General features: G+C 41.4%; 1 protein-coding gene across 3 annotated transcripts in view; it reads left to right on the top strand.

Moving 5' to 3' along the window:
- Positions 1-1,804: 1,804 nt before the first annotated feature.
- SUDS3 (SDS3 homolog, SIN3A corepressor complex component) overlaps positions 1,805-22,049 on the top strand; it is a 32,309-nt gene continuing 12,064 nt past the window's right edge. The window contains exons 1-10 of one of the 3 annotated variants that reach the window (XM_039505061.1): positions 1,807-2,119; positions 5,095-5,164; positions 6,377-6,432; positions 7,180-7,251; positions 10,135-10,154; positions 10,824-10,980; positions 16,308-16,403; positions 19,138-19,199; positions 20,169-20,190; positions 20,922-21,027. In XM_039505061.1, the coding sequence (XP_039360995.1) occupies positions 1,954-2,119; positions 5,095-5,164; positions 6,377-6,432; positions 7,180-7,251; positions 10,135-10,154; positions 10,824-10,980; positions 16,308-16,403; positions 19,138-19,199; positions 20,169-20,190; positions 20,922-21,027 (827 nt within the window). In that variant the 5' untranslated portion in view covers positions 1,807-1,953. Of the gene's footprint in view, positions 2,120-5,094; positions 5,165-6,376; positions 6,433-7,179; positions 7,252-10,134; positions 10,155-10,823; positions 10,981-16,307; positions 16,404-19,137; positions 19,200-20,168; positions 20,191-20,921; positions 21,028-22,049 lie in introns of all 3 variants that reach the window. The other 2 variants (XM_039505063.1, XM_039505062.1) reach the window with 2 other exon arrangements.

Raw genomic sequence — 22,049 nt, 5'->3', positions numbered from 1 at the left:
TAGCTTCTTCCTATGTTATTTTGATAGCTTTTTCAATTCTGCTTCTGTCGTACACTTCCATGGAGGGCTGGCTTTAGGCTGATCCCCCCGATTCCCTGGAATCAGGCCCCGCGCCTTAGGCGCCTTTTTAATTTTTTTTACTCACCCAGCAGCGGTCCGGGTCTTTGGCGGCACTTCGGCAGCAGGGGAGTCCTTCACTCGCTCCGGGTCTTTGGCGGCATTTTGGTGGCGGGGGGTCTGCAGAAGGACCCCCCTGCCTCCTAAGTGCCGCTGAAGACCCAGACCGCCGCCAGGTATTCGAATCGGGTCCCGCAGTTCCTAAAGCCGGCCCTGCTTCCATGTTAACCTTGGTCTATTTCATTGCCTCTTGCCCTGGGGGTTCCAGTCTAATGCCTGTCTTGCTATGTTATTCAGATCTTTTCTCCATGTGTGTCCTAGCCATCTCCATTTTATTTCCATAATTTCCTGTCCTACCAGTTTATTTCATACTCCTACAGAGTTCTTTATCATGTTTTTTCTGGCCATCTGATATCGAAGACTTTTCTGAGGCAGCTATTTATGAGAACTTGGAGTTTAGATAGTAAGATCTTAAGCGTCCAAGTTTCAGCGCCATATAGTAATAACACAGGCTTTTGCTAAAAGTCTGTCTTATTAATCTCTCCTCATGGCAGCGGTTCCCATACCCCATATCATTTTTGTTGCCCTTTTCTGAACCTTTTCCAATTCTAATATCTCTTTTTTGAGATGGAGTGACCACATCTGCATGCAGTATTCAAGATGTGGGCATATCATGGATTTATATAGAGGCAATATATTTTCTATCTTACTATCTATCCCTTTCTTAATGATTCCCAACATTCTGTTTGCTTTTTTGACTGCAGCTGCACATTGAGTGGATGTTTTCAGAGAACTATCCACAATGACGCCAAGATCTCTTTCTTGAGTGGTAACAGCTAATTTAGATCCCATAATTTTATATGCATAGTTGAAATTATGCTTTCCAATGTGCATTACTTTGCATTTATCAACACTGACTTTCAACTGCCATTTTGTTGCCCAGTCACCCAGTTTTGAGAGAGCCTTTTGTAGCTCTTCGCAATCTGCCTGGGACTTAACTATCTTGAGTAGTTTTGTATCATCTGCAAATGTTGCCACTTCACTGTTTACCCCTTTTTCCAGATCATTTATGAATCTGTTGAGAATAGGAGTGGGCCCAGTACAGACCCCTGGGGGACACCACTATTTAGCTCTTTCCGTTCTGAAAACTGACCATTTATTCCTACCCTTTGTTTCCTATCTTTTAACTGGTTACCGATCCATGAGCGGACTTTCCCTTGTCCCATGACAACTTACCTTGCTTAATAGCCTTTGGTGAGGGACCATGTCAAAGGCTTTCTGAAAACCTAGATACACTGTCTCTACTGGATCACCTTGGTCCACATGCTTGCTGACCCCCTCAGCGAGTTCTAGTAGGGTGGCGAGGCGTGTGATTTCCCTTTACAAAAACCCTCTTGGCTCTTCCCCAACACCATGTTCCTCTCTCACAATTCAGGTCTGGTCTGGTTTCAACCGCTTTGTGGGCACTGAAGTCAGGCTTATGGGAGCCCTGCGTGCCGCCCGCCCACTCACTCCCCGGCCCTGGGACCCGCCCCGCGCCCAACAGGACCCAGCGGGGAGCCACGCGGGGTCCGCCCGCCTGCCCTGGAGCTAGGCCGGGTTTCGAACCTGCCGCTCCCCATCGCGAGGGGCCCCGAGCTCTTGACTCCGCCCATTTCTCCCCGGATTTAGGTGTCCTGCGCATTCGCCTGCGCGAGGCCCTGCGCAGGCAGCCTCGGGGACCCGGAAGTGGCGCGCCGAGCCGAGGTCCTCGCCCAGCTGCCGCCGAGTCCGAGTCCCGGCTGAGGCGGCGGGAGCAGGAGAGTCCGAGTTCCGGCCGGGCCGCGTCCCGCCGCTATGAGCGCGGCCGGGCTGGTGTCTCCCGCGCCCCCGGCCCCTGTCCCGGTGGGGCTGCCCCCCGCCGCGCTGCCCGCCGGCCCCGAGTACTACGAGGAGGAGGAGCTGGAGAGCGCCGAGGAGGAGGACGGCGAGCGCAGCGGCCGGGCCCGGGACTCCGACGAGGGTGAGTGGCTCCCCCCGCCCTCGCAGCGGGCCGAGGGGCGGGGCGGGGGAGAGCGGCGCTGGGGGGCAGAGGGGGTGAGAGAGTGGGGCTGGGGTGAAAGTGGGGAAGGGGCGTGGGGGGGGGAAGAGGGAGAGCGGCGCTGGGGGGGAAGGGGTGTGGGGGGGAGAGAGTGGGGCTGGGGTGAAAGTGGGGAAGGGAGAGCGGGGCTGGGGTGCACCAGGAGATGGGGCCAGATAGTTTGATGGCTTGGCAGGTGGCTAAGCAGCCCAAGGTGGGGAGCGGGTGCCTGAGTGATCCTGGGGAGTAGGAATGTGTGGCAGAAGAAATTCAAGGTGTCACTGCAATAGTGGGAAAGGAAGAAGTTTGGGTGAGGAATTGATTTAACAGCTTGGTGGTGAAGGGCATGAGCCCAGGTGAACTGGGATAATAGAGGCAGTGGTGAGTGTTTGCAGAGGAGGTTGGAGATTCAGGGGCATAGGATCAGATGAGTTGGATGGAGAAAATGATCCAGGGCAAGAGGAAGCTAGCGGGGTTATTGGGATAAGGGGATGGGGAAAAGAGAAATAGAGCAGGGATGTAAACTCAAAGAGCTTGGCTTGTTTAGCCTAACCAAGAGAAGGCTGAGGGGAGATATGATTGTTCTCTCTAAATATATCAGAGGAATAAATACCAGCGAGGGAGAGGAATTATTTAAGCTCAGTACCAACGTGGACACAAGAACAAATGGATATAAACTGGCTATCAGGAAGTTTAAACTTGAAATTAGATGAAGGTTTCTAACCATTAGAGGAGTGAAATTCTGGAACAGCCTTCCAAGGGGAGTAATGGGGGCAAAAGACATATCTGGCTTCAAGACTAAGCTTGATAAGTTTATGGAGGGGATGGTATAATGGGGTAGCCTAATTTTGGCAATTAATTTGTCTTTGACTATTAGCGGTAAATATGCCCAATGGCTTGTGATGGGATGTTAGATGGGGTGGGATCTGAGTTACTACAGAGAATTCTTTCCTGGGTGCTGGCTGGTGAGTCTTGCCCACATGCTCAGGGTTTAGCTGATTGCCGTATTTGGGGTTGGGAAGGAATTTTCTTCCAGGGCAGATTGGCAGAAGCCCTGGGGGTTTTTCACCTTCCTCTGCAGCGTGGGGCACAGGTCACTTGCTGGAAGAGTCACTGCTCCTTGAAGTCTTTAAACCATGATTTGAGGACTTCAGTGGCTCAGACACATGTTTGATACAGGAGTGGGTGGGTGAGATTCTGTGGCCTGCATTGTGCAGTAGGTCAGAATAGATGACTATAAGGTCAGAAGGGACCATTATGATCTATGATTCTATGAATAGAGAATTGGAGGAGGGCCTCCAATATGATCAGAAAAGGTACCAGGGTAGAGGAGGGATTTAATGGGGACACTAAGAAGAGGTGGTTGGGTGGGAGAGGGATAGTGAAAGGACAAAGTAAGAACATGACAGTAGGGGTGTCATTTGACTTTGTTTCAGTGGTATAAAAATAACAGAAGAAGAGATGCTCCAGGGATTGGGAAGAAAGGGTATGGGTGGGGGGTACAGAACAGTGAAATGAGGGAAATGACTCGGAAGGTTAGGGAAGGGACTCTTGGGGGATACAAGGGGAAGAAGAGGGAGGAAGAAATGAGCCATGCACAAAGTTGAGAGACACTCTTGGGGGTGAGAGGGAGGCGGTGATGCTGTGAAAGGGAAGCATCTGCTTTGTGCTCTCATTCCTTCATGTTTCAATTTAAGTCTAGTTGCTTTAAACATCTCATTGTGGCAAATCATGAAAGCATTAGTGTGTTCAAGGCTTTTCTGAAGTTCCAGCTTGATATCCTAGGGTGGGGAGGGGGAGGGTGTTTTTAAGGACTCTTCATCTTTGCATAGTCCTTCCCTTTTGATGTTTCGAGTCGTCATAAATCATTTTAAACACACCCAGTATGGCTAAAACTTATTGTGATGTGTTTGAATTAAAATACCAAGGCTTCATCAGTTTGTTTTAGGAGATGTTGCCCTCTCTAGCATGGTCTGCTGTAGATATCTCTTTTGATACCTATTGGATACATTGAGTTTTATCTTAACACAAGAAGCCTGAAGTGTTTGGTAATTTAAGGAAGAAATCCGAGAAGGGCAGATGGAATTAGAGACTGAAGTTCCCAGTCCACATAATAGCTTTCCAGCTCTACCCTTCCAATATGTCTAATCCCTGATTTGACAGGATGAACTCTAGGAGTGAGAAGGTAGTTAACTGTGCCCATTCAGTCATCTAAAGACAAATTAGAAGAGCTGCAGAGAATTTGCAATGCGGCATTAACCTGTTTTATCAGTGTCAGACAAAGCTGTAGTAAGTCTTTTGATGTATATAGATACTGAAGTACAGGTTTGAGAAGACTAGGTGAAATAACATTACTTTAATTATATCTTCAGTGGGCCCCTTGTCTCCGTTGCAAACCACTGCGGAAGTTAGTATAATTATCACTCTGCTTTGTAGTGCTGTAGGTCAAGATACATGTCTATTGATGCAGTGGTATGGGAGTTAAGGATTGAAGCAGCAGGTCAGGATTAAAGCTATAAGGAGGAAGCCTGCAAAGCACTGGTGGTGCTATGCCTGGTTCAAATTAACGATGTCAGGCCCTTGCATTTAAAAATGCTAATACAATTTGATTTCATCCAAAAAATGAAGTGGAGTGAGTGTGAGGAAATCACAAGAGTATCCTATGTCAAAAACCGACTCATTTTGATATACTACCAAAATTCCTTCTAAATGTTTGAGCACCCGTCTTGAACAGCTTATGTGTTGGAAACATGTACGGTGGTTTGAATCACCTCCACAATTGGAAATGTCAAAATATACCCTTTTTTTGGCTGCACTAAATTAATTTGGAATAACTACACATGTGCCACAATCACTCGTTTCTTGAAAAATTTATTTGATTTGTTTGGTGTTATCAAATCTCTCTTCCCCTTGTTCAGATACTGAGGATGCTAGTGAAACTGACTTGGCAAAGCATGATGAAGAGGACTATGTAGAAATGAAAGAACAGTAAGTAATGTCCCCCTTCCTCCTCAACCAAAAACATTTTCTGGTGTCCAAGAGGCTGGTCTACATTACAAAGTTACGTTGGCTTAAGTACATCACTTGGCTGTGAAAAATGTCATGACCTGTATGATGTGATTAAGCTGCCCTAAGCCCTGGTGTAGACTTTGCTATGTCAGTGGAAGAATTCTTTTCTTGACCTAGCTACTGCCTCTTGGAGAGGTGGATTTACTACCATGACGGAAAACCCCTTCCGTTGCTGTAGTAAGTATCTACACTACAACGGCGCAGCTGTGCCCACTGTAACATTTCTAGTGTAGACATATCCTGAGATTTTTTAACTCTAAGATAGAGACTGACATTCTGATTGCATAGTGCCTCGCCCAACAGGGATAGCTAACGATTTATTGGACTCATTAGGATTCTCTCTTGCCACACATACAAACTACTTAACCTGTTCAAGAACCTGCACTTTGGCTACTCTCCTTCTGGACAAAAAGAGGTGGCTATGACTTTCTTGGAGACGTTCAACTTCGGTCCCTATATTGTCCAGAAGGGCACACTTGGTACATTCTAAACAGAGAAGACACCCACTGCATGCTCTTGCATAGTACAATACCAACAATGCTAGCCCAGTAATCCAGACTTTCTAGACTCTGAGAGCCCTAGTAAAACAGATTTTCTTGATCTTTAAATGCATTTGTAGCATTCAGTAGTCTCTCACTTATTGACAAAGATGTTTTATGCTTGGCAAGAAGGATGAACTTAAGTTAAAACCACAGATCTTCGAGGCAGGAGATCAGAGTTCTGTTCGTGGCTTTGCCACAGGTTTACTCTCAACTTCCGTTGCATGGGTATTGGGGAAGACTTATAAGGCACGGAAGTAGCCTCTTCTTACAGATGGGGAGCTGAGGCACAAAGATGGAGACTTGCCAGAGGTTAAGATGGCAAAATGATTCTGTGGTACTGTTCTTTATATCAGTGGATCAAAACATCTTGCAACAGTTATTTCTGAGGTTCCCAGCATAACCTTTCTTGGTTTATTTTAGGATTAAATAGGCCATACCCTTTTTAAACTTTACAATACTTCCTCTTGTAAAAGGCTTTTCAGGAGCTCCTCTTTACTTGGTGAGAGAGTGAAATGGATTTATTCACCTAAGCAGATGGTGAAATAAAGTGTGGTTGACCTGTTTATGTAATATTGCCCTCTCTTTGCAGGATGTATCAGGACAAACTGGCATCTCTTAAGAGGCAGTTACAACAATTGCAGGAAGGTAGGGTTTAAAATGAGGTGGCTTTTTTTTTTCCCTGACAATTTTCAGTTTCTAAAAAGTGTCTAAGTGGAAGTGAGAAACGACAGTAGCAATGTCCTGAAAGTGTTGTCCATAGAAGATGGACAGACTATTTTGTTCTGTGTGCAGTAGAAGGAGGGCTTGAAATGATGTTTACATTTTAGTGAGGAAGTCACTTTCTTCAATACTTTCACTTGTGAGATGGTTTTGCAGTTAAATGAGGTATAGGAAATGTGAGGGCTTGTGTTTCACCTAATTATGGTAGGGTTTTTCAGTGAGATGTACCTCATAGCCCTCTAGAAAAATGTCCCTTGAGACAGCGACCACTAGGAAAAGTTGCTGTTAGAGCTCATGGGTCTTCTCATACATCTTCATTCTTCACTGGTATAGTCCATACTTCCTATTTATTTCCCTTTCTGTATGTAATGTGCCTTTGGCAGCTTCGTGCCTTTGGGAGACTGCATGATACCTCTCAAACACTTATGACTCTAGTTACAAAACAAATTCAGCCATCTCCTGCTATGCACACAAGTGGATGGTGCTGCTACACAAATATTCTGGCTGGTTTTTGGGAAGCAAGGTAGCAGTCTTCTATTTTAGGCTTTTTTTCCCTTCAATAAATGTATACTTTTCTCAAATGTTAAATTTACCTAGAAAGTATGAACTATCTAAGATTGAATATTGGAAAACAATATGACCCTATGGCTATCTGCAACTTATTTCAAATAGGTACTTTGCAAGAATATCAAAAAAGAATGAAAAAACTGGATCAGCAATACAAGGAACGGATACGGAATGCAGGTAAGCTGGATTTTTGTTTTAAAAAAATCAAAGGTCCTTGCATGCATTTTATGTAGATGCCTCACAGATTAGAATCACACCCGAGAAACATGACATGGATTCAATACTAGGAGAACAGGGTTGGCAGGAGCGAAAGATTCTCCAGTCTTTCACTCTTTTTAGTGACGCTAAATGGCTTCTTTGCTGAATAGGCATAAGGCATAACAGAATCCATCATGCTTTTCTGCAGGTGTATTGGCTAACTATACTATGTTGATCAGTAAACAGCAGTCTTGACTGGGCACTTGTATACCTACAGTTCAAGTAATAAGATCTCACTTAGATGTGATGTGCTGAGTCTTCATTTAGTCACTCTAATTTAAGGTTTCACATGCCAGTAATACATTTTAACATTTTTAGAAGTTCTTTCTATAAGTCTATAATATATAACTAAATGATTGTTGTATGTAAAGTAAACAAGATTTTTAAAATGTTTAAGAAACTTCATTTAAAATTAAATTAAAACGCAGAACCAACTGGACCAGTGGCCAGGACCCGAGCAGTGTGAGTGCCACTGAAAATCAGCTCGCGTGCCTAAGGTTGCCTACCTCTGGTCTAATGTGACCTCATGTAAATTATAGCATTTAACTTCTTTTAATCTTCCAATACACCTTCTTTCAAACCTCCTGTTGTAGTGATTCCTTCCAACAAGAGGGGCATGCAGTGGGGGCTAGAATTTTCCTGAAGAGCTCACTGCTTGTGCTTTGGAATTGGTTAGAGACTTTGCTCTAGGGCAGCATTGTCTTACATGGCTGCGGGGGTTGGGCATGCTGCTTGCTAATCACACCGCAGCTTACTGGCCCAGGTCTCTAGGTATGTACTGTTTGACCATGAGGCCAGTAGCAGTACTACTTTAATTGTGAAGCTGTTGCTAGGACGCTCAGTAATCTTTCTATGTAAAACGTAATGTATCAAAATATGTTAATATAATTCAAAATTTCCAATAGCGGTTATGGGAAGTTGTCAGGGAAACAGGCTGCCATACAGTGCTTCTAGAGTGAGTAGTTCAGAAATTAAATTAGCTCTTGTTCACTCATTCCTATGTAGGTTTTTATCTTCCACTAAATTAGAGATGCTTTCTCAGAAGAATGTGTGGGAGTCTGCAATGAAAATGTAGCAGTGTTCTTCCACCCTTCAGCATTAAGGGATAAAACCTTGTAATGCTGTACAGATACCGAGGCCATTTTGCACTGCAGTATGTTTATACTGTGGGTTCTGGTATCACTGTTAAAATCCAATAACATCTCAGGTGAGCACTGACCATCATGTGAATGATGCACAACCAGTGTTTCTAGGACTGTATTTGTCACCTCAAAGAACTTGCCAGTGCAACTTGAATTGGACTGATCTCTTCCTCTTGCTCACTGCAGGAATTTGTCTTCAAGTGTTGAAGATAAATTTGATGTAGTTTAGAGTTGGACTACAGCAGTATTTTTGTTTTTCATAATTTGTTAATGTCAGGCTAAACAGACTCTCTTGTAGTGTGTACCCTGGGTTGGCAGAGATCAATGAGATCTTTGCTGCAGTGGCAGAGTTCTTCGGTTAGGGGACAGATGGTGTTAACTTTCACCCTTGTGATAAAACTCCTGCTGTCAACTACAGCAATATTGGGAAGAGGGGCAGTTGAAATTTTGTTCTTGCCCTGTCTGCATTTTTATTTGGCTCTGTCTAATGTGTAAAAAAATTCTCAATTCTTTGGACTCTCATTTTTTGGTTATATCTGTAAAAGAAGCTTTTGTTCTGTATCTAAGCTTTCATTGTACCAGTGGCAAAGCCCTTAAGAAATTGAAAGACTGGTCTTCGTTGCCTCATTGTCATTTCTGGCCTTGGCGTACAAAAATTTGTTTAATCTTTATATGGCTTCCTGGTGCATATAAATTCTTAGCTAAAATAGATCACAGCTATAATTCTCTAATGCTATTAGTTTGTTCTTTGAAACAAGTTTAACGCACCTGTTCTGTTCAGAACTTACCTACTGTTCCTAGCTCTTGCTGCTTGCCAGGGGTTGAAGATCACAATTATTAATATTTGATACAGTGAAGTAAAGACTGATCAAGAGCCTTAGTTTTACTTTGAATTTGTCGTCACAGCGTTGAGTGAAATCCTCATTTTGGGACGTGAATCCTCCAGTAAACCTGCTCAGTTTGAAGTTAGTGGGGAATTTTGCCACTGATTTCATTAGGAGCAGGATTGCTGCACTCATGAGCAATACTCTTCCCTGATCTCAATGTATGAACTGAATTATGTAATTGAGACAGGCTATAACTTGCTTTCAGTGGTGCATTAATATGCTCCTAATCTGGGGCATGGGCCACCTCGTGTCTGTTAACTCAAATTGATGAAAGGGCTTTTCTGCCAGAGAAGTGCTGCTGAAGCAATGACAGCTGGGCTTAGTGAAATCTGTTTAAAGCATGGTTCTTTTGCAGAGCATTCATCTGGCAGTGTCAGCTGCATCTTTCAAGTTTTTGTTTTCATTTGGAAAGCTAAATCTAGTGCCAACTTTTTAAATAGCATGTTAAGCTAGAAAAATGCCCAACTGCTTTCTAAATGCCATTAAATATGGCAGCTTGGCCCAACAGAAATGGGACACTGCTCTACCACCTGTGGTTTAAATACACTACAAAATGTCAGCCTACAATATACTCTTACAGAAATTTTGGCACATGTATGCTGGAATCAACAATGTAGAACTATAAAATGTGCATCAAAATGGGATAGATGTGTACAGTTTACGCCACCTTTTTTGGCTGTAAAACCGAATTACTTAGTAAGTCAAGTTGTTGTTGTGTGTCTTGTAAGGATAATAAAGTGATGCTAACTAGACCTGTATTTTTTGTCTTTCAGAACTTTTCCTCCAGTTGGAAGTAAGTGTTCATGTGTTCTTAACTTCTAGAAATAAAATACCAGTCTATTTTTTTTTAAGCCTAGTATCATATTACGTGGTAGCTGTTTGTGTGTGTTTGTGTGTGTGTGTTTTGTTTCCAGGAAATCTATGTAGACCTTTTCTTTATTTAAAATTGATTACCATAGCTGAGATATAGTAATACACTGCTATCAATACTACTCAAGTAACTACTGAAGGTTGTTTAAAAAAATAGTGACTAAAAATAGCCATTTATGGGATTTTTTTTTAACATTGGCTATGTATTTAGGTAAATCACTTAACTGGTCTTCCTTCATTTAACCTACCTGCAAAATGGATAAATTATACTGACTGCATAATATTGAGGATTGCTCTGTTAAAGAACTTTGATATATTTGAATTAAGTGTTACGAAGCATTACCAAAGATTGATTTTAATGAGTAGCACGACTACTGCCAGTGTAGTCATTGCTTTATTGTTCATTTTCTTAAGCATTTTTCAACTGGTCATATAAATGTTGATATCGCTTTTAAAATGTAAGATGACTATGGCTGCTCTATTCCAAAGCTAATCAGTCCTTGTTATCATTAGTTCTCCTTTCCACCTGTAGTGTACATCCTTGTCATTAGGCTTCTTTTCCTTAATCCTCCTCTTTTTTGGCTTGCATTAGACAGAGCAGGTGGAGAGAAATTATATCAAAGAGAAGAAGGCAGCAGTGAAGGAGTTTGAAGATAAGAAAATTGAGTTGAAGGAAAATCTGATTGCTGAATTAGAAGAGAAGAAGAAGATGATAGAGAATGAAAAGCTAACCATGGAGCTAACAGGAGGTAAAAAGATAAGCATCTGTCTCTTCTCTCCAAACATGAGACCTAAGCACTGGGGGTCGGGACCCCTCAGGGGGTCATGAGGTTATTACATGGGAGGATTGTGAGCTGTCAGCCTCCACCCCAAATGCCACTTTGCCTCCAGCATTTATAATGATATTAAACTAAAACCACTTTTTTATATATTTATAAGGGGGTCACAGTCAGTGGCTTGCTATGTAAAAGGGGTCACCAGTACACAAGTTTGAGAACCACTGCTAAGCACTTTTCAGAATGCTCAAACTAATGAATCAATATAGTTAAATTTGAGGGCTTTTATAGAATTTTGTAGAATTATTTGATTAAATGTTTCAGGATTTCTCTAGAATTGCATTGACTTTGTTCTTGATTAGCAGAACAAGTTGCAAAATTTGATGTGTGGTGTTAAACACTGCTATTGCTACACTACCATTCCACGGTTTGGATACCTTGTCACTTGATCTGAAGGGAGCTTTCAGTTGTTTTAGGTAGAGCCTAGGGGTTATTGAACTGAAAATAAAAAAATCTGGATACTTATAGGAGAGAATTAGTTCTTTGTAGCATTTGGTCTACTAGAATGACCAAAACTATTAAGATACAAGAGTGACCAGAGCCCCTATGGTTCTGCATCTCTTCTGTGTCAATTTCTGTATCTAGAGTAAATGTGGGGGGGAGGGGTGGTTTGGGGGCAGTGCAGCACTTCTGTAGCTTCCTTGTCAGAATTCTTTCTTGACTATGGCATTCAAGTGATCACCCTCTCTAAAAGGAGCATGTCAATCTTCAGTTTTATTTCTATATTGGAACTGGAGCCAGAGACTGGGACTGAGTTTGAGACGTATGGAGAAAAGGAGTGACTGTTTTCCCACATGCAGTCAGTAGTGTGGTGTAATGCTCAAAAAGGGTAACAATTTTTTCCCCCGTAAACTAAAAACTCCAATTTGATAAATCTCTTTGCCCAGAATGTGCCACAGCATCCATTTATCCCCTCCTCAGGCTCCTCCCTTTTTAGTGTAAAGGGCAAATGAGAAATTTTGTTGCAAATTATTTGATTTGAGAGACTTTCTGCTTATGGGGTGTATGAGCAGACTGCAATTTCCTTATTAGAAATATTTATATTACCATAGCACTCAACTGCCTCAAGCAGGACCCATGTGACTCAGCCAGTAACAAAACTTCAGCAGTAGTAGCAGCAGCCAGCCAGCTTGTACAGGAAAAAAAGGCAAATTGTTGAAAGGATCAGTACCTAGAGAAGAAACTTTAATAGGTACTTTAAATGATGAAGTTTAACCAGAAATAAATGGTACCCAGGTATAAGAGGGAAGTTTACTCCTTTTAACTTAGTGTTTATAGACGGAAAGAAATTGACACCCTAGGGTTTCAACATATAGAAAGGGGGGGGAAAACTGCCTGGTTGATTTTGTAGGATTCCTTTGGAACCATGGAATGGTGGACATTAATTCACACTTTGTCTGAAGAGTGTGTCCCCATGGCTGGCGTTTCAACTAACAGCAGCACAGCTTTAAGCTATACGTCTTAAAAAGTGGGTTTTTTGCATGTTTAAAGTGTGTGTGTGTTCTGGAATAATGGCTCCTTATCTGTAAGCCTAGTAAAGACCTCGCATATCCCTGTAGATTCTCTCATCATTTGCCTGTAGTATGGTGACAATTGGAGCTAATGCATTATAACCATTTTTGTTACTGAACTCTTCTAGCGAACATACACCAGATGTTCCTTTTTTTTTTTTTTTTTTTCCCATTAGGCCGCTGGGAAATGTCATCCCACGACCTCCCATTCCATCTGTGGGGAAGGGACTACTTCAGTACCTGAAGTCTGGCAGTTAAACTGTTGAGATGTGCCGCATTGTTGCTCTAACCAGTCATGCCAGGATTTAAACTGGGTTCTGAGTTCTTTAGTAACAGATGCTAAAGAGGCAGACAATAAAGGTTGAAAAAGGCCATGTGAAGCCAGTGAAATAGATAAGAGGAAAATTTCATTTGTGTTCAGACTCTGGAAAATGAGCATTAAGTGGACAGATTTTTTTTTTTCCTGAAACCAACTGGTATCCTTGATACAGAAAGCATTGCCAAGATAACTGACACAAATGAAAGTAAGTAGAAGGATAATTAGCCTAGTTCACAGATGGTGCTATGATATTGTACCAATGGTCTGCTCTTGCCTTTCTAATAAAGAACTCCCTCACCTTATGGAGAGTCTGAGACAATATTGTGTTAAAAGGTGTGATTTACAGACTTCCCTTCATAGTTTCTGCACAGGTTTGCAGACTTAGTTTTATTATTGTTGAAGTCTGTATGGATAGATCTCAGTGCTGATGGCTTTGTGTAACCTGCCCAATCTAACATTGGCCATAAGAGCACTTTGTGTCTCATAGTATATTACATATTAACCAAAAATCTGGATAAAGATCCAAAGTCAGAGAAGCCTTTAGACCATAATGCATTTTAAAATTGTTTACTGAAAAATTACACTGTGCTGCTTATACTGTGTAGAAATTCTTTAATTTCCATGCAGCATCTGCTTTGTGTGCTAAGGGTTCCCTTTGTCTCCTATTTGAGTTAGCTTGGTGAATGGTGTAGCTGTAGTATACAGGGAATCAGAGTAGTAGCCATGTTAGTCTGTATCCGCAAAAAGAACAAATGAGAAATTTTGTTGCAAATTATTTGATTTGAGAGACTTTCTGCTTATGTGGCACCTTAAAGACTAACAAATTTATTTTAGCATGAGCTTTCGTGAGCTACAGCTCACTTCTTCGGATGCATACAATGGAACACACAGACAGGAGATATTTATACATACAGAGAACATGAAAAGGTGGAAGTATGCTTACCAACAGGAAAAGTCTAATCAATTGAGATGAGCTATCATCAGCAGGAGGGGGAAAAAAAAAACTTTTTGAAGTGATAATTAAGATGGCCCATAGAAGGTGTGAGGAGAACTTAACATAGGGAAATAGATTCAATTAGTGTAATGACCCAACCATTCCCAGTCTCTGTTTAGGCCAGTGTTAATTGTATCTAATTTGCATATTAATTTGAGTTCAGCAGTTTCTCTTTGGAGTCTGTTTTTGAAGTTTTTTTGTTGCAAAATTGCCACCTTCAAGTCTGTCACTGAGTGGTTAGAGAGTTTGAAGTGTTCTCCCACTGGTTTTTGAATGTTATGATTCCTGATGTCAGATTTGTGTCCATTTATTCTTTTGCGTAGAGACTGTCCGGTTTGGCCAATGTACATGGCAGAGGGGCATTGCTGGCACATGATGGCATATATCACGTTGGTAGATGTGCAGGTGTACAAGCCCCTGATGGCGTGTCTGATGTGATTAGGTCCTATGATGGTGTCACTTGAATGGATATGTGGACAGAGCTGGTTAAAATAAATTTGTTAGTCTTTAAGGTGCCACAAGTACTCCTGTTCTTTATACAGGGAATGACTCTGTTACAGCTAAGAAGTCTAGAAAGGATATTGACCTAGATAGAGGGAAGCTCCTTTTCTTGCTCATCTGGTAAAAGGACCCATGCACATGAGTGTTACCGTTAACTGGAAGATTTAATTGTTTTCCTGCTATAATGTTCAGTCACATTGTATTGTAGAGAAGAAAACTCCCATAGCCAAACATAAATTGAGGAAGACGACTGTATATACTCTGGCGGGCTGAGATGGCTTGTTTACCTCAAGCATCTGCAGGCTCGGAGGTAAACCTAAGTAAGCAAAGTGTCCCGGTGTGCCAGCTGTTTACCCTGACAGCAACTGGTGGGGAAATTTTGGGGGAGGGGAAGAAGCTGGGGGTCAGGGGAGTAACCCCTGTGCCCACCCCCCCATGACCCCATCCCTAGCCCGGGACCCCCACACTCTCCCCTTCCCTCCCCACCTTATCTCGGGTGGGCCAGGGAAGGATGTCTCTGGCCTGGCTGTGGCCTGCTCCGGTACACCAGAGAGCACTGAATGTGGAGTAGTCTGCTTTTTGTGTGTGCTGCGCAGTGTATTTTCTCGATGGTGAGAGATCTCACTCAGTACAAAATACTTGTGTAAATATTTAATTTTTTTGTCACTTGTATGGGTTGGGGATGAAAAAGATCCTCACTTCCACCTTGATATGCTGAGGGCTTTTCTGTTCTTGCTGCTTTGCTGACTGCAGCCTTCATTACTAATTTGGAATCGAGTACCATTTTCCAGCCAACTGGCTGAATTGCCATTTAGAAACAGTCAACATCAGCCATTAATTGGCCAAACAAATTGCTCTTAAAACCCTTCAGAAGGAGGCAGGTGTAGGGTCTGTCATCAGCAATATAGTGTTTCTCAGGAAGGAAGCTTATTTCTCCAGTACATTCTACTTTGTTCTGACCTGGGACATCTTTTATAAAATGGCTCCTTTGTGGGGTCATCTGGACTCAACAGATCAACTAAGAATAGTTGTGGATTCTTAGCTAAATCTCAGCTCAAGTAGTTACTCAAGTACCTAAAATTCTCCTTGTGGTTTCAGTTGGATGTTCGTTCCCCCCCTCCCCTAATTTTTTGTGCTAAAATGGTTCTGTTCCATTGCTGTGTGCTGTTAAACTGCTGCTATGACTCACTCAAGAAGTGTCTGATAGATGAAGCAAACTTTGTGTATAGTCTGTGATCCTCTGGGATTAAATGTGTTCTGTGAATTTAAGACCAATTCAGTAGAAATTTGGCTTAGTCAATATTGTTGAGGCACTAAAAAGCTACATTATGGCAGCCTCTCATGTACTACTTCTCTTTTCACCTCCAGTATACCTTAGTGGTAAAAATTGTTGTTGGCAAAGTGACTTGTCTGTAATTTGAGGCTGGCTTGCAAACTTTTATGTTTTTAAAAAAAATCTACCAGGCTTTGTTAATGCAAAAATATTCATAAACCAAACCCTTTAAAAATTTCCAGTTAAATCTGGATAAACAGATTCTTGATATTATCTCCAAAATGTATGTATGCTAAGTCTTTAAAGTAGCGCATTTCTGTAATTATCTATCTGTAAAACCCTGAAAATATGGTTGTATCATGTGGAGGTGACATAGCTATACCATGACATTGATAATGCTGTATTTAACTAAGTAATCCAGAATTTGTGTGGTGTGTGTTGTTGTTTTTTTTAATTCACTGCCACCAGTTTCAGCATTTGCCAGTGCTTGTAACTAATGTTGAAAAATCACGTTCTCTGTGTGAAGGAAGAAAGATGATTCTTCTTGTGCCTTGTAGCAAATCTTGCTGCCTTTCTCATCTCCCTGTCATTCTTCAAAATCTTCTGTGGTCTTATCAGCTGTCCAACTTCATTATTCTGCAGATTCCATGGAAGTGAAACCTATCATGACGAGGAAATTGAGAAGGAGGCCAAATGACCCTGTTCCGATCCCGGATAAGAGGAGAAAACCTGCCCCTGATATCCTTTTTACACAATCAGTCAAGTGCCATTTTATGAGTCTAGATTATTACACATAGGGTATGACACAGTACGTCAATAATGCAGCACACAGGAAAGAAAATTATAAATAAGGTTTAAGGACCTGATTTAATCTGTCGGTCTAAGACATTCGGCAACGTAATCTGTCACGTTTAACTAGTGTTGGAGTAAGCAAGCTCTGTATTTTGAGTTCACTTAACAGAAGATTATAACAAAAACCAGTTCTTAGGCCCAGTTTTTGAGCGTGGTGGCTTGACTACTTTGGGCTTTGTCAATAAAGATTGGGTTGTGAATTTCTGAAGTGGATTTGTTTTAAAAAATATCCATCACATGCCCTTAGAGTAGGTCTACAGTTGGGGTGAGGTTCCCATCTCTCACACACATACTTGCTGCCTGTCCTACAGTGGATACGCTACTATCTTGTACGGGAGCTGGGAATCACACCCCCGGCTCATAGTGTAGACATAGCCTTAAAGTAATGAATCCCATAGAGCATAGACAGGATGTGGATTAAGATGGGAGGAAGGGGCTTTAACTCAAATAATTGACAAAATAGTTGAGAGGAAATTCATCTGTTCTTCCCCTTCATCTGGTGTCCGAGAACTGCGATTCCACATCTCTGGTCATCTAAGGAGCTGTGTAGTGAAAACAAGGAATGCAAGACTTGCTATTATAACTAAAATTGGAGAAAATCTTTCATGCCTTCGTACAGCATAAAGGAGGGGGAAAATACATAATCTTTATTCCCTTCAGAGGTCAGATCTAATGGGCTGGTACCATAGCCTATGTAAGTGTTTGCATGGTACCATAGCCTATGTAAGTGTTTCCCCTGCAGCCGTGACTACTTTTTTTTGTACCTTTTATTTAACTGGAAAGTAAGCCAGGCACATCTATTTTTCAGAAGGCAAATAAAAAGAGCCTCAAGTTTGTTGTTTAAACTTTTTTTTTAAAGCCCATATTATGACTTTTGGGAGTGACTCATGATTTCTGCATGCTTGTACTATACCCTGAACTTGTAGTTCTAATTGAATATAACTGCAGGGGTCGCCTGCCTTGTTTGAACTACTCTTGCTAGATGGTTTTCCTTTTTAAAAAAAAAAAAAAGTATCCCTTATTTGCCATCATTCAGGGAAATCTGCCACAGACTTATATTTATCCCTGCTGCTGTGGAAATCACTCTTTCCTCCATGAAACTGTGACTGCCAGCTTGGATTCCACGTCTTGCCTAAGTTAAGCACTGCCCGCCTTCCTCCCTGAGGAAGGGTTAATGCTAGTTGTATGCAGAAAGGTCAAAGTCTGCTTTTTGACAGGGTCCTGGATGCTGCTGCACTAAAGCAGGAGTGCAGCAAGCATTCCATCAAAATCCACATCCTGGAAGTGAAGCCTCCTGTTCTTAAGTTGTTGTAAAATAGCCTTTTTGTTTGGTTTTTTGTTCCTTTTTGAAGGGACAATTCAGTTTAAAAAATGATACTTCTGTCTGAGCGTTCTTACTTTTAAGTGTTAGAAGTAACCTGCAAGATCATAGCTGGAAAAACCAGGGAAAATTTTCCTGTTCACTTTTTTTGGTTACACAGACTGTACCCAAAAAACCCAACCCACCTAAATACAATCAATTTTATTTCTCTCATCAATTTCCCCTGTTTTTTGTGGTGGTTTAAAAAAAAAAGGGGGGGAGGGGGTGCAGAATCCGCACAGAGGGGAGCAATACATTAGAAAAGAAAGAGGAAAATGTGATTGTAAACCCAGAAAAACTGGCACTGGAAACTTGGAGTGCATGTAATGCCCTAAAATGCTTCTAATTGTATTTAATAATTGACTAGTTTCAGGTTGATGGTACTCCTTTTTATCTTCCTCTCAATTTTACTTTGTTTTGACCCAAGATGCACTGGAGATTCATATTTTCCAGGCCTCTGCTCACACGCAGTGTGTGGGCTGCAGTGTGTTGCCATTGTCCCCTCATTCTGCTGATCAGCAGAACACTGAATGCAGCTCTTCACGAAATGTGAGGTGACAATGGGATCTTCTTGCAGCTCAAGTATTAACTGGTATTCTTCTCATACAGTGCAGGTTAGAAAAGATTGTGAAAATGTTACTGGTTATGCCTTCACGGCATAAATGTCAAGTTTCTTTTTTTTTTAAAGCAGTTTTTATTGATGAATTTGGTTAAAATGATATGTCCTAGTATGTATGCAGTGTAGGTAGTCCTGTCAGTCCAGGATACTGGAGAGACAAAGTCAGTAAGTAAGATTTTTTTTATTTTTTTTTTACTGGACCAACCTCTGTTGGTGAGAGAGGCAAACTTTTTTGAGCTTACACGGGGGTATTCTTCAAGTCTGGGAAACTTACACCCGGAGACAGTTCCCAGACATGAAGAAGAGCTCTGTGTAAGCTTAAAAGCTTGTCTCTTTCTCCAACCGAAGTTGGTCCAGTAAAAGATATCGCCTCACCCACCCTGTGTCTCTAATGTTCTAGAACGGTTTTTTGCAACAGAACTGTCAGTTGGCTACAGTCTGCGTGAAGCCCTGAAGATGGCTATGTAATAAATAGATTTTTGTTTCTTTGGTAGGACTCTTTGAATATTGTAGCTGTAGGTGACTTTCTTGTAAAATTCTGAGTTTGTCCTGGTCAAGTGAGAGGGAGACCACTGGGGTGTTTGGTTTCTACCTTTGCTTGTCAAAAGTGTCTTGGTTACATGTACCTTAATTCTGAATACCCCAGTTAAATTATCTGCTGACGGATGAACAGATAATGGAGGATCTTAGGACACTGAATAAGGTAAGTAATAGCTTGATCTAGAGAAACTTAACCTTCTTTTCAATGCTGAGAATTATCTCCATATCTGGCTAATCAGTTGCTCCTCTTCATAATGCTGGGAAATTGTCACCTACGTAGATATCCCATCCAAAGTAGGCTTTCTAGTCTGTACTCCACTGCCTAACATACCCAGGCCTATCAAGATGGTGGTTCCTCCTCCTTCTTCCCCCCCCCCCCCCAATCCCATTCCAACAGGTTAGAATTAACTTTAATGAAATGGTATATATTTGATGTACTATTTGCATGAAGCACAGTATATCTGATTCTAATAAAGTGGAGGAATCAGAAGTGTTTTTCCTTCATCTGGCTTTACAGACACTGATACAAACTCCTGTCAGATCTCAAATCTTAAAACAGAGGTCATGTGTTTCTGTCTTTCTCTGTAATGCATCTCAGCTTTGTTTCATGTCATAGGATGCTGGCTGGGTGAGGTGGGAAGGCTGTATATAAAAGGTTTGTCTTTTCCAGACCTATGATCTGTTTTGCCAGAGCTCCATCAGGTTCCCATGTGGGCTTGTTAAAACTATGCAAGATGATGGAGTGAGTTTTCAGTTCTCTCATCAATGAGGCTTATTTTAGAACAGTCTACTCCAAGCCTGATCAGAACACTCTGAATATGAGGGGAGGGTGTGAGATGGAGTTTGGTTTTGGTTTGTTTATTTTGGTGAATTACTTGAAGTTAGAGGAGAACTTCATTTTCCAGATTTTTGTCTCATGATACTGATGTTCCATGTCAAGCCTTGTTTACTGTTCGTGATTTGATCTGGATTCTAGTTATAACTAATAATTTTACTTACAATTTTACATTCCAATTCTTTTTTAATCTTGCTTTTCATTTGTCACAATTCCTTTTTCAGACTAATGCTTTTGATACCACAAGTTGCATTTCAAATGTCTAAAATTGCTTTATTCCTCTCTCTTTTCTGGTAGCTTAAATCACCCAAGAGACCAGGTAAGTGCATGATGATATTAACATTGGGTACAAATCATGTTCTCTCAAGCATACATGAATCTTGTTGGAGCCTTGTAGCAGTCTTTAAATTGGAACTTCTTTTAGTCTCTGTGGTTAGTCATCCAGTGAGAATTACTGGCAATTCTAGTGCTTCAAAACTGCCATCTTACCCTTTTTTATAAAACGAACAGTATGAATAGTGAAATATGATGGGGCAGGTGTCTGTTTAAATGTAGGATTCAAGAATCAACCAAAATGCTTTTGTAAGAGGTTTTTCATCTTCACTACGCGGTGTATTGAGATGGCTCACCCAGTTTTCTCAGGTGGGTGGGGCCAATTGTGCTACACAATTCACCAGAGGGGTCTGGATATTTCTCTAGTGTTTGTAGCTGGCTTTACTTCAGTTTTTTTGGGCTTAGTTACATAACAAGAGTCACTTAGAAGCTAATTCAAGGGCCAATCTGTCTGCTACTTGTAACACTATCGCTTTTCAAGTTCTTTGAGAGAAGCCTGGCAAGCCCAGAGGTGAAATGACTTGCCCAAACAGAAGGCATTTATGTCAAAGCAGAAGTAAATTAGAGTTCCTCTGTTCATACCACACCTCTTTAGTCAGTGAAATTGCATTAACACCTCTGAAGTGAAGACTTACACCTATCATCAGTTTTCCTGTTTCATGTATATATGCTGATGTGAACATGCTAGTCTATATATACAACTTATTTCTGTTCCAGCATCTCCTTCATCTCCAGAACACCTACCAGCCACACTTGCAGAGTCTCCGGCACAGCGGTTTGAAGCTCGGATTGAAGATGGCAAACTCTACTATGATAAAAGATGGTAGGTTTAGCGGGAATGTGTGGCGGTGGCGGCTGCTGCTGTTAGTCTGAGCTCTGTAGAGACAAAACAATGCAAAGAGAACTTCCTTTGGAAAAAGCTTTTTAGAGGCAAAATGTGTTTCTGAGCAGGAGCTAGCCGCTTACTACGTGTGGTGCTCTGAGTGAATTAGAAGTGGCTATAGCTCTTTACTGCAGGAATGTTGACAGAACTCTGAGAAATAGTTTGCTTCCCTCTCTGACTTTAGTGGAAGGGAATTTATGGCTATGTAAGCTGGTGTCATTGGGGCCCTATTTTGTGCTAGAACACCGAGGAAGTATTTTTATTAAAAGTAATGTTAGTAAAGGTAGTCACCATTAAATGCAGGATTATGTGCAGACAATTACAAATCCATTAAGCTATTACCCAAATGTACTGGTGCTGATGCAGCAGCTCTTTATGATATTGGAAGTTATTAATTCAGCTTTATGGTTCATTAGAATGTTATGCCACAAGGTGGCAGAATGTAGTAAAATATTATGAACCGGCAGAGTAGAATGAAAAATGTTTCTAATAACTAAAACCAAATAACCTTTAAAGATCAAACCCCCACACAAGAACCCACTTCAGAAATGATGATCAGATTTATCTCTGTAATTTTTATGGGTATATAGCTACTGAAGCCTCACAATACATCAGGGAAGATGTTCATTTTGTACAGAGAACTTATTTCACTTGGTCTTCCCTTTTTAAGCTTAATCCTATGAAATATGCAAGAGTGAGCAATCAAGGACGCAATTTAGTCCTTTAAAAATAGCAAGCAATTTACATGACTTATAATATGTATTACTTTGACTGTTGAGCTGTGTGTTGTAGATTAGTTTGGTGTAATGATAGCTCAGAAAACCAAGGGAAGTTGCTGTAACCTTCTCACTGAATGAGTGGCATGTGAAATGAGTTCTACTCAACATGAGCACCTAAAAGGTAGGTCATTTTCTCATCAGATTTATGACCTGTTCTTTTTTTGGCTATTAAGTAGAAGGCTA

Source organism: Mauremys reevesii, linkage group 18 (assembly GCF_016161935.1).
Source record: "Mauremys reevesii isolate NIE-2019 linkage group 18, ASM1616193v1, whole genome shotgun sequence".
Taxonomy (NCBI): domain Eukaryota; kingdom Metazoa; phylum Chordata; order Testudines; family Geoemydidae; genus Mauremys; species Mauremys reevesii.
This window is presented reverse-complemented; position numbering and strand designations above follow the sequence as displayed.